Source organism: Cervus canadensis, chromosome 27 (assembly GCF_019320065.1).
Source record: "Cervus canadensis isolate Bull #8, Minnesota chromosome 27, ASM1932006v1, whole genome shotgun sequence".
Lineage (NCBI taxonomy): Eukaryota > Metazoa > Chordata > Mammalia > Artiodactyla > Cervidae > Cervus > Cervus canadensis.
In genome coordinates this window covers 3,603,913-3,616,980 of record NC_057412.1, presented here as the reverse complement: position 1 = coordinate 3,616,980, position 13,068 = coordinate 3,603,913, and the positions used below count along the sequence as shown (strand labels likewise).

The 13,068-nt window shown below is 45.9% G+C and overlaps 1 protein-coding gene across 8 annotated transcripts in view; it reads right to left on the bottom strand.

Annotated features, from left to right (window-relative positions):
- Positions 1 to 13,068, bottom strand: part of TIAM1 (TIAM Rac1 associated GEF 1) — a 451,745-nt gene that overhangs the window by 5,523 nt on the left and 433,154 nt on the right. For all 8 annotated transcript variants that reach the window (XM_043448791.1, XM_043448795.1, XM_043448794.1 and 5 more), the window contains 4 exons: positions 7,329 to 7,387; positions 6,307 to 6,409; positions 2,643 to 2,730; positions 474 to 646 (listed from right to left, as the gene is read on the bottom strand). In XM_043448791.1, the coding sequence (XP_043304726.1) occupies positions 474 to 646; positions 2,643 to 2,730; positions 6,307 to 6,409; positions 7,329 to 7,387 (423 nt within the window). The remainder of the gene's footprint in view (positions 1 to 473; positions 647 to 2,642; positions 2,731 to 6,306; positions 6,410 to 7,328; positions 7,388 to 13,068) is intronic.

Here is a 13,068-nt window from a genome sequence, read left to right as displayed (position 1 = left end):
ACCAAACATGGCCTCCCTACTGAGAACAGGCCTGGCTGTGTTTCTGGAGGACAAAGCCACCATGTTCTCAGAATGGTGGGCTGTGACCTTGCTGAGACATCACACACTGCTTTTTTTTTTTTTTTTTTTTTTTTGCTGGACAAAGCTGGCTGTCATGCAAAGCAGCAACTCTCATTCGGCAAGCAGGCTAAGACAGCCCCTCCAAGCAGGAGAAGGCGCTCACTTCCTGGCTTGGCGAATGAGAGGGGGAGCTCACCAGCCAGGAGGAGGAGGGCAGCCAGGGGAGAGCTTGAGGGAGGGCGAGAGGCTTAAATCAACGGAGGGAGGCAAAGGCAGGGAACCTCACACCAGGAAAGAATGTACTCCAACATTAGCCGCCACAAGGCCACATCTAAGTCTTGCTCAACAAGGACATCAGTTCTACAGTGGAGTAGGGGTGACGGGGATTTTGAACGTCTGAATCCCCACAGTACCTGCCCTGCTCATGGCCGGCCGGGCCCCTTTCAGCGCACACAACCGCTTTCCTCCAAAAGGGACATATTGCTGGGACGAGGGAAGGCTCTCGGTCTTCAGGAGCTGTCTTCTGTGCTTATCTCGCAGGATGGAATGCACAGCCTTCAGGAAATCCTTTCGGCTCTCTGGGGAGCTATGAAAAGAAGACTTACATGTGTTGGGGAAACAGCACTTAACACATGGTGAACTTCTGATGCTATCAGGTACAGTCAAACAAATATCCCTGAGGACCAAAGTTAAAGATGGGAGGTCACCACTCCAATTTCACTGCCGAGGAGCGTTTTCATCGCTGGAGATAAAGAACACGTATTCCTTTCCCTTTATGCTTTGTGAGTCATCTCCTGCAGCCAATCTGGGACAGAGCACCCCATTACTGAATAGATTGATGGAGAGATGGATTTTACAGACAGAGTTACCAGATTCTGCTCTCAGTACTTAAGGCTGAGCCACAGACAAAGGAACCAAGAGATTCTTACAACTCTGCGGCGCCCCTGAAATAATGCGCCAACACCCTGAGCTTCCTTTAATTTGGCCTCCTTGTTAACACATTACCGAACGGGGAATTTCTGCAGAACCTAACATCTGTGGCCAGTGATTTACTAGGTTGGCCAAAAAGTTCATTCAGGTTTTTCATAGTCTCTTACAGAAAACTTGAATGAACTTTTTGGCCAACTCAATATTATGTAAGTGAAAATTGAAACGACTCCGGTCAATAACATTTGGGCAACAAAAAAGACATATTAATACATCTCTGGTCAGTAATGTTTTAAATATATCAGTGCCTCCTATGGCACATGTGAACATGAAAATATTAAAGCTACATTGTTAAGAACTGAAAAGTCTTCCCAAGTCCCAATTCCCAAAGTACATCCTAGGTCAGTTATTTTTCTTGCTAAGATCTCAGTATTTTTACCCAGGTAAGTTTTACCTGGTGTTCCCTATTAACAATGAATATGGCATCTCTGGGGCAGGCTTATTGGACCCTATGGATTTAACAACAACAACAACAAAACCACGCGTATATTGGCCTAAATAGATAATGTGGTAAAGGTAGTGCCACATGTGGTAAGGGTGGTGCTAAACCACACATAGATTATTTGAAAAAAATTTCTGTTCTAGTTCCAACAGGTTCCCAGGATTTGGATTTATTGCTCCCTGTCATCCAACACAGACAGGTGAAGCAGAAATACAGAATACAGGCTTTGAAGTCAAACCCACTGAGTTTGAACTCAGAGTTCATTTGATATAAGGTTTTAGTAAAGTAGCCTCTATGAGCCTTGACACCTCATTTGTAAAAATGGAATAAATACTGAGGCTGATAATAATAATACTAATAATACTCAGGCTGATTAACTGAAATAATGCATGAAAGGCGCTTAGCCTAGTTGATGTTTGGTAAATGCATCTTCTTACTACATCAGCAGTCACACTGTAAAATATTATTAACAACCATAAAATATTCATTCTGTTGAAAGTATGGGCTGCACTTGAGAAAAGTGCGATTCTCAAATTCTCAAGAGCCCAAAGAGAAGGAGGTGAAGGAGGAGCAGAGGGGAATGGGGAGGGGAGGGTAAGAATAAGAAGAAATAAGTAGAAGCCCACATCGTAAGTTCAGCTTCCACTCCAGATCTGCAGGTGAACCTGAGTCACCTGCGCTAGCCTCCCCAGGCTGAACTCTCTGCGTGATGATGAATCCCTGCAACAGGGCACCATGCCCACCTCCTCCCCGCTGACTCACCCATCTGTTGCATCTCAGGGATGTTACAGTAGAAACAGTGCACCCAAACCCCAAAACCAAGCATTGTAAGACAACCACGTCCTTCTAACCCACCAAATGTACACCGGGGAAGAACGCCCTCATTCGAATGTTAGGTATGTATGAAAATTCCAATTTCCTTTTAGAAAGATACTAAATTGACCAGGTTACTGTCTGCATTCTAATAAAATTAATTGATCTGATGACTCTTACTCAATTAAGTGTTAAGTACTTTCTCAAATGTATAGGAAAAAGGATATAGCTTCTAAGGACACACAGGCTAGTCCAGAGAACGCAGAGGGGCTGGGGGCGCCACGCACAGTCACACCCGGCCCTGGGCAGCACAGTCCACGCTGCATGGATCCAGCCTCACCTGCAGCACAGGTGGAAGACCCTCTCCGGCCTCCCTTCAGACTCCGACTTGACATGGACGATTTCACACACGGCATTTGCTTCCGCATCTAGGTAAATTAAAACAAGGATGAATGAGAGTATGTTTCAAAGAAATTTATTTGCATTTTTATAAAAGCATCTTGCATGCTTTGGTGTCAAGATTAAATAGTGCAGAGCCGCCTAAGACCAAAGCAACTTCATTCCTGTCCCACGATCTCAAGAGGCTAAGTGATTGAGAGCTTAATGGATACAAAAGAAAAGAACGCTTGGAAAATTTCCAGTTGCTAAAATCTCCCTCTGGATGGTCTAAAAGGACAATCGGTCAATCATACTGATGAAAGAACTGACCCTTTTAGCTTCACCGCCCGTTTAGCTGAACTATTTTAATTAAGTAATTCATTGTTTTGGCAACAGTTGGACGAGATGGAGCCTGAGATTCCAATGTAGGCCAGTGATAAAGAGAGGCAGGCCCTTTCCACCAGCAGGACAGCCTTCCCCCTGTGACCAGGCCTGGTGCCCTGGACAAGAATCTCCTGGGAATAAATGGGGCTCTTCTTTCTCAGTCCACCATAGAGCCCAATCTGAGTGAAGCAAAGATGGTATCCGAGAAAGTAAGAATAAGCTATTTTTAGAAGTAATTTCTAAGTCTCTCAGTGCCTGAAGATCATGTTATTTTACCATGTTATTCATTAGTAGTGTTTATAAAGGAGACAGTTGATGGCAGACACGCTGAACTCTGCACATTGTGAAGTCTCAGGCTTACCCAGTGGCTCCACACCCTGGTCACAGCAAACCCTCATCACACAAACCCAACCAGGACCCATACAAAGTAAGTTTCACAAGTTCTCCCAAATGCAGACAAAAATCTAGAAATCTCCATCTTCTGATTCTCAAATTCATTGGTATAAGGAGACGTGTTGGCTAGTCTTTACAACGCCATGAAAATAAGCTTCCGTCTTGATGATTTTACACTTGATTTGAATGAAAACATATTGAGGGTGAGAATGGAATGTCACATTCACAAAGATGGCTTTGTTTTCCAAACTTAAGTTCTTCACGTATTCAGTCCTCAAGGAAGGCAAAATTCCTGCCTGAGAAGCCTTTACAGTGTGCTGTAAACACGGGCTTTTCCGGATATAAACCAGGCACAAGGAAACACAGGAACTGGATAACTCTCAACCTAAGACTGTAAAATAAGACAATGCTAGCATTTAAGAGCCAAACTTCAAAATTCTATTAGACCTGTTTGTAGACCTAAGATTTCTAGGTTCCTGAAAATTCATCTGTAAATCAATTTTACTAATCAATCAGAGTAAAAAAAACAACAGGGTAAATCTCTGGGCCAGAAGGTTTGCCAGACAAATATCTGAAGGCAGTCACCCCCAATGCATTTACCAGCCGTGGTTTTTGCATTTGAGTTCTCTTTGTGCAATGCATAAGAGCTGTGAAGGAAGTGATTTCTAGTTTAACTTGGGTGAGTAACTGAAGGTTTACCAAACACTGCAGAAGGTTTGTCCTTATGACACTGGATTAGGAAAAGAGTTGGTTCTACAAGGACTAGAACCCATCTTATGGCTGATGAAGGGGACAAGTGCAAATGGGGAGAAGATGAGTAATGCCAATGACGTCAGTGTGAAATGAATATATCTCCTGTCATGTTAATAAACTAGAAATGTCACAGCCATCAGTGATTTCTGGCCTCCAAAGGTGAATGAGGGCTCCCCAAACTGCATTCCAGAGGATGCTGCCAGCCCCTACAGTGACGGCTGAGGAGATGGGGGAATGCAAGAAGCAATGTGAACAGGAAAACCGGACTGGCCCCAGATGGCTGAGGTGCATATGAAAGGAAGGAATTCAGTGAGCCCAGAGGCTTGCATCTACATAGAATGCTGAATTCCTTACATACATACATAGAATGCTGAATTCCTTAACTTAATACCTGATCTTTGATGTTCAGACTGCCTGCTCCCTTTGTGGCAAACTTGTATATAGCCTGACATCCCCTCTTGCCTCCTTGGAACAGGTTTCTCAGAGCTACTGAGACGCTGTCTCCTGGGCTCGGAGTCCTAAACTTCCCCACCAAATAAAATAACTCTCTACTTTCAGGCTGTGACTGTATTTTTTAGTCGACACCAGAAACACAAACAGAAGTACAGATGACTATGCGCCTGCAGAGGCCCCCTTTCTCAGCCTCTCTTTACTTCCAGAAAGCTGCACCTGCTGTCCAGGTGGGGCAGGGCTTAGCGTGTTCCAAGAGTTTCCACTTGACCCCAAAGCTGCTCCTCCCAGGGTGTGCCTGGGAGAACCACTGCTAATTGCCTCTTCCTATCAGACTTTATTTTTTGAGGCTCCAAAATCACTGCAGATGGTGACTGCAGCCATGAAATTAAAAGATGCTTACTCCTCAGAAGGAAAGTTATGACCAACATAGATAGCATATTAAAAAGCAGAGCCATTACTTTGCCAACAAAGGTCCATCTGGTCAAGGCTATGGTTTTTCCAGTGGTCATGTATGGATGTGAGAGTTGGACTGTGAAGAAAGCTGGGTGCCAAAAAGTTGATGCTTTTGAACTGTGGTGTTGGAGAAGACTCTTGAGAGTCCCTTGGACTGCAAGGAGATCCAACCAGTCCATCCTGAAGGAGATAAGTCCTGGGTGTTCATTGGAAGGACTGATGCTGAAGCTGAAACTCCAGTACTTTGACCACCTCATGCAAAGAGTTGACTCATTGGAAAAGACCCTGATGCTGGGAGGGACTGGGGGCAGGAGGAGAAGGGGACGACAGAGGATGAGATGGCTGGATGGCATCACCGACTAGATGGGCATGAGTTTGGGTAAACTCCGGGAGTTGGTGATGGACAGGGAGGCCTGGCATGCTGCGATTCACGGGTCACAAAGAGTCGGACATGACTGAGCGACTGGACTGAACTGAACTAAACTGAATACAGCGTCAAATGAAGCCCTGGATGGGTCCCAAGTCACAGAAACACTGCTATTCTAAGTCGATACCATGCTGACATTTGCTTCTCTTCTCATGCACTAGAGCACCATCTAATCAAGGACTGAGTTGGCCAAAAAGTTCAAGACTCTCTGTAGCATCTTACTGAAAAACCTGAACAAACTATTTGGCCAACCCAATACATTCATCACTACCTGACAACTGGCTTCACGGATATTTGGGTAACAGAAGAAGAAGTGACATTTCATGCTTATACAAAGATAAAGATTTGTAATGCTTCAGGAAAAAAAACAACGTATTCAATGGCTTTTTTTGTGCTTTGGAGGCCTTTTGGGGTCTCTCAGTTAAAAGTCCAGTAAGTTATTTACATGGGCTTTGTCTGCTCACGGTCTCAAAGATTCTTTCCAGAAGTACAAGACTCACTGCTACTTAGCTGTGTCACTGTAAAGTTATTAATATATATAACAGAATGAATAGAATTCCTTGGAACAGTAGTAAAGGCATGACGTCCATTCACCTAGATCATTTAACAAATCGTTGGGCAAATAAGAGGCAATGAAAAGTCTGAGGGAAGGGAGACATAAGCAGAGAAGAAAAAAGATGGTGGAGTGGTTGGAGCCAAGAGTGTGGATTCAGAGAGACGGCTCATACACAGAAAGATGTACCCAACCCGTTTCAGAGTTTACCTGCACTTGCCAAAGCGCGAACCTGCAGAGCTTCGGTAGGAATCATGTGTCGAAATCGGAAGGGGTCCCAGTCCTCATAAATTGAAAGCCTGTGCGATCCTACCTGTAGGGAGAGAAGGAACCAGCTGCATGAGATCTACGTCTCAGTCTGGATCAGACCCTCAACTTTCTAAACCAGTGACGCTGCGGACACAGAACAGCCCTGTGGTTGCCAAGGGGGAGAGGGGGTGAGGGCCTAGGAGTCTAGGATTAGCAGAGGCAAACTATTACACACAGGATGGGGAAACGACAAGGTCCCAGTGTATAGTCCAGGGAGCTGTATTCAACAGCCTGTGATAAACCATCACGCAACAGAATAAGAAAAAGGAATGTCTGTCTACATGCATATAACTGAGTCACTTTGCGGTACAGCAGACACTGGCACAATACTGTAAATCAACTGAACTCAATTTCTTTTAATTTAAAAAATTAAATTGTTTTAATTTTCAAAATAAGAACAGCAACGCTGGAATCCTGGGCTGCCCCCTACGAGCCCCATGAGTCTGTTCGCCCAGTAGCAAGCCAGAGGCCAGGTGACAGATCTGTTGAGGGTGTGCAAATGAGCTTGCTAACCAAATTCAGGCAACAGAGAGACAAAAGGAAAAGGAGAGAAGGGACCCCAAAACAAGAACAGAGAGGGGACAGGAAGAACACGGAGGGGATAAAACTAGTGGTGCAAAGTTCTGGCCGTGGTAGGTTCAATAGTTATTTACTGGCTGGCCAAAAAGTTCACTCAGGTTTCCCCATGTTATGGAAAAACCCCAACGAACTTTCTGGCTAACCCAGTATTTTTATGCTGTAAATGTGAGCCGCCTACAGGATGGGCAATTTCCTCAAATGCTCAGTTAACACCTCAAAAAAAAAAAATTCATAAAACATTCATGCCTGACAAAGGTTCAGAATTATAATTACACAGAGCCAGCTGAGAAGCAGATAGAGAGGGGAGATACTCTGAAACTGTGGGGTGAAAGAAAAAGTCTTACAAGTTTCTTCTTCTGTTTGGCGCCATCTTTATAGACAAGGACCACGGCAGTTTTGAAGACTGGAAGAACATAAAACGAAGGCGGTTATGGCACGTCAGGCGTTGGGTTTTCCCCTTCACTTCAATAAGTTGTGGTAACAAACACTACGGTTATGAAAAGGATAGACAGTCCCCATGAACGAGCGCCCCCTCCACCCTCCACTCCCTCAGCACATCTGAGAGACACAAAAGCCTGCTCAGACAAAAATTTCCAGGTCCCAGATAAGTACAGGAAGCCTAAACAGATGGAAATAAACCCTCCTGCCCCACTGGAAACTTTGGGGTAAATATATCTTTCAATTACGCGCTCTCTTCAAGTTTCAAACTTCAGTTTATACACATTTAACAAAAATGTACTGGTTTAGCAGCTGAAGGAACACTGCAAACATCAATAATAATAATAATAATAGTACTTAAGGTAATTTCTATTTCAGTAAATCAAGCTGATATTACACAGTGCTCATAATTCAGAAAATATAATCCATCTTTTTGACCTGAATAAATAAAAACTGGTTTACTGAGAAGAATGCAGTTCTACTTCTTCCAAACAGGATGAATCATCAGCCATTTCAGGACTTCTCTAGGAGTCCAGTGGTGGAGACTTAGCCTTCCAATGCTAAGTGCAGGTTTGACCCCTGGTAGGGGAGCTAAGATTCCAAATGCCTCTATGGCCAAAAAACCACAACATAAAACAGGAACAGCGCTGTAACAAATTTAAGAGACTTTAAAACTATGGAGGACAGAAGGTGGGTCAGACTGAGAGCCTAGCATTGAAATATACACATTACCATATGTAAAACAGCCAATGGGAAGCTGCTATGTAACACAGGGAGCTCAACCTCATGCTCTGTGACAACCTAGAGGGGTGGGATGGGGTGGGAGGGGGGTTCGAGAGGGAGGGGACACATGTGTACCTGTGGCTGATTCATGTTGACGTATGGCAGAAATCAACAAAACATTGTAAAGCAACTATCCTCCTTTAAAAATAAACTTTTAAAAAACGTTTTAAAAATGGTCAACATCAAAAAAAAAAAATTCTTAAAAAAAATAAGCTCTTTTTAGAAGCTAGGAGTGTGCTGTTTTATTCTTATATTCTTTGGGGGCGAGGCGGAGGGGAGGCGGTAGAATGGTGTTATGCATAATCTTCCATAGAATACCTTAAGCAATGCCAAGCACATTTAACACTCAGTGATTCTAACTCCTCCTGGAAGAAGAACCGATGCCCAGACAACAGGGGTGACCCCAGTCCATCGCTGGCTCTCTCAACAGGGGTGACCCCAGTCCATCGCTGCCTCTCTATCTTCCTTCACACAGTGACCCCAAGTCACACTAGGGACCCCATCAGTCACACGGAGGGGGACCCCTGGGTACCAGACACAGAGAATTCTGAGGTTCAGGCCCCTAGGCTCTCTAGAGACCAACCCACTGTGTCTGGTTCCCTCTTCATCCTACCCAGGTAGGACGGGTCAGGTTCCCTATGTTTAAGACTGCTCTCATCTCCACTGTGGGAAAAGAGGTGATGGGGAGAAAGGGACCCCAGCCACTGAGTCTGTGCTGTCTAAGCACCTGACTTCATAAAATCCCAGAGGCTAGACCGTGAGGTTCCCACTGACCCCACGAGGCCACAGCAGCTGACGGAGGGTGTGCACTACTGCCTGAGGAAGCCCAAGGTCCTGATCACGAAACCTTCAGAAATCACAGTGGCCAGGACAGCAGGTCCCTTTAAAGGTGAGGGAGATCCCCTCCAGGAGAGGGCGAGGGTGCCAGTGACCTTCACCTCCAAAGACCCACTACCTCCTTGGGACCAGAGCTCAGTGAAACTGCTGCCATCCTACTGGCCTGCCTCGGTTTACTGGACCATCTAGGATCATGGAGGGAGGACCAGAGTGGACCTCAGCCCGACCTGTGAACACCTCCGCCATGATCCCTCCCTGATCCATGGGGTGACTCTCACTCAACCAACTCCAAGTGTTGCCCATCCCTTCGGACACGGCTTTGACCTTCAAAACTCCTGGCTGCCCTGGCCAGCCTAAAACACTCACTCCATTTCCCAAAGGATGAGCATCTAACGCCCTTCTAGGGTGAAGCCTGAACAGACGATGTCTGTGCCTCTTTTAAAGGTGATGACCATCAACCCTGAGCACAGACTAGCCTTCCTGGGAGTAAAACATCAGGGTGCTATGTTGGCAGCCGGTCAACTTCAGTTTCAGAAGAAAAGCGGCACCATTTCCTGAGATCAGAGGTTCGTTCCAACGGAAACAAGACAACCATGCTTTAACCCCAAAGCTGCCTACTCAGAGCTGATTACTTCCCTCCGAGCAACTCTTCCTTGTTTCAAAATGCATTTCTAAGGCTCTGTTAGTTCTGCCTTGCTACTTAAAAATCACACCGAAACTGCAACATGTCACCTTTTAAGGACTGGGAATCGTAAAAAAGTAGCTCATTATGATGACAATAGTCTGTTCATGCCTGCTCAGTCACTTCAGTCAGGTCTGACTCATTGTGACCATATGGATTGTAGCCCGCCAGGCTCCTCTGTCCATGGGATTCTCCAGGCAAGAACACTGGAGTGGGTTGCCATGCCCTCCTCCAGAGACACACACACACACACACTGCCCCTGAGCTGGGCTTGTGTCACAAAAGCCCCAAACCTTAAAACTGATATTTTCCTGGGCCTTTTCTATCACAGATTGGCAAGCTAGGGCCCACCTGCTTCTGCTCAACCCGCCAATATGATGCCCATTTGTTTACATACTGTCTATGGCTGCATCTGGCTACATACGGCCTCTGGGTCTGCAAAGCCTAAAATATTTACTCTGTGGCCTTTCACAGAGTAAAGTTGCCAACCTCCTGGTTTCTCCCACTCATATGATTTTCTTATTCTAAATCTGTTTATTTCTAACTGCAGGAAATCTGTAAAATATAGGAGATATGTATGAAAAATTCTAATGCTAACCTCTGGTATAGTTCATCTGTGCCCAGAAGCAGAAACAGGGAGAGAGATGGTTTGGGTCATTTCCTTCAGAATCCTACATCCCATAAATGACCTACAAAGAAGTATCAGAAAGCTCCCAGATCTCTCAGCGCGGTGGATAAGAATCTGCCTGCCAATGCGGGGGACACAGGTTCAATCTCCAGTCCAGGAAGATTCCACATGCCAAGGAGCTCCTAAGCCCATGTGCCACAAGGATTGAGCCTCTGCTCCAGAGCCTGTGCTCTGCAACAAGAGAAGCCACCGCAATGAGAAGCCCATGCACTGCAACCAGAGAGTAGCCCCTGCTCTCCACAACTAGAGAAAAAGCCTGCATGGCAACAAAGACCCAGCACAGTCAAAAATCAATAATTTTAAAAAAGAAAGAAATTGCAATATTAGAAACAGAACTATTAAGGATGGGAAATGAAACAAACAGTATCCCTCCCCCTGCCAAAAATATCCACTCCTATCAAAAACCACCAGCATGTAAAACTACCCCACTAACTCCTTTGAGTATCACACTTGGTAACATGTTTTTCCTTTACACTTACATGCTTATTACTTTTAATTAGATGGCATCAACAGCTACAATAATCGTGCTTTGGAATTTTTAGGGATATCACTAAGGAATATCAATGAAGGCTGAGGGATCTAATTAGGAAATCCAATGAACCTTTGTATTAAACGCTCTGATTTTAATACCGCTGGGATGTTCCACTTGGGTATGAACTGTTCACATCATACAAGAGAAGAAGAGTTCAGTTTAAAAAGCAGTAAACAGAGAGAACAAGATGACGGAAGAGTTGGTGGATGTGAAGCTCATCTCTCCCCACGGATACATCGGGGACACACCTTCAGACACAGAAGCGCATGCAGAGCACCAGCTGAGCGGACAGGAGGACCTGACCAGAAGAGAATATACAGAACCACGCAAAACTTGGTAGGATGAAGGGACTAGGGGGGAAAGCAGGAGTGTTAGAAGGACTGGACCTGCCCTCAGCGGGTGGAGGAACTGAACCAGGGGTCTGATCCCCACATCAGAGCAACTGTCTGAGTCAGAGGAGGAACATTTAAGGCTGAGAGTGAAACAGCTGATCTGTGGCGGCCTGAACAGAATGAGAATCAGACGGTCCTTGCATAGCCATTCATACCCCAGAAAAGGACACAGGTCCCCTGGAAGGCACGGCGGCTGGGAGCTGGAGTTCAGGGATTGTGGAGCAATCCCAGGGCGAGACTGCTGTTGACTGCAGAGAGACGGACTGAGGGGATGTGAGGGAGGAGATTGTGGTGGGAAATGCCTGTGGAGGAAAGCCAGGCAGCCATGGAAGCAAGGCGGTGCTGCTGAGTCACACGTAGAGGGTGGAGCCATCACCAGTCTCTTTCCTCCCACAGGCCAGCAGCTGAACAACAGAGAGGCTGGCCCATCAAACGCCTGAGGCACTGAACTACAGAGTAGGACCCCACCCAGGGGGCCCCTTTAAGTGCCTGACATGTGGAACAACAGAGAAGGACCCCACGCGAGGGAGCCCTCTAAGTGCCTGGACTGGTGGAGCTACGGAGAAAGACTGGCAAAGAGGCCTTCTGATCACCAGTTACAAGAGGCTTGGGAAAAGACTGATCGCGCCATAACTCCTGTGGCAGAGGCCATCCGTGTCCCTGCACACTTGGCCGCCAGAGTCCCCGCAAGCCAAGCAGCCACACCACCTTCACACTCAACCTTCATGGGGGCAGAGCTGCCACAGGCAAGAAATGTCTTGCATCTATGCACCCAGGGTTGCTTCCTTCATGTCCAACTCTTTGCACCCCTGTAGACTGTGGTCTGCCAGGCTTCTCTGTCAGGAGGGTTCTCCAGGCAAGAATACTGGAGCATATTGGCCAATACTGGTTGCCATACCCTTCTAGAGCACTATATTTCCTGCTGCCCTAGCTGCCAACCCCCCGAGTACCTGGTGCTGCCAGGACCCCTGAGACCCAAGCAGCTGCACCACCTCCACCCCTGGCCCTCACGGGGCAGACCCAAGTCCTCCAGGGCAGCTTCAGGAGCAAACCCCAGTGGACAACCCACATGCACAGGTGGAAATGAAACCATAACTGAAACCCAGGGGCAGTGTGGCTAAAGAAGAAGACCCAAACCTTCCCACCAGCTTTACAAGCTGTAGATTAAATCCACAGGACCAACGAGGCAGACTCTGTATCTGTGGAATATATAAAGGGTCATTGAGAGCTCCCACAAAAGAAAACACACTAGTTCTGATGGCTGAGGGCACTGGAGGAAAGAACACACAGAAATAGGACCAGGTTAGAGTCTGAGCTGCCCCCACAGCAGGTCCAGAGTATCAGCACAGTGTTGGAGGGCATCCTAGGGAGGTGAGGGGGACTGTGACTCCCAGCAAGGGAAAGGACTCTGACAGCAGTGACAAGAAAAACATTTATTATTCTTCTGTTTTGACTTGTTCTATTGATTCTTTAGGATTTTTTTTCTTTTATTCCCCCTCTGTTGTAGCTGCCGATTTTATTGGCACTATGAAATCTAAGTAAGCTTTTGAGCTTTTTTTTTTGTTTCTGTCACATTTTTTATTGTTTTTATAAACCTCTGCCTCTACTTTGGGCTTTTGCAGTTCTGTGGAGTTTTCTTTTTTTCTCTTTTTTTTAATTCTTAATTTTTTAAACCAATTATTATTTTTTCTACATTTATTCCCTTGTTTGCTTTTCCTACTGTGCTTTTCAC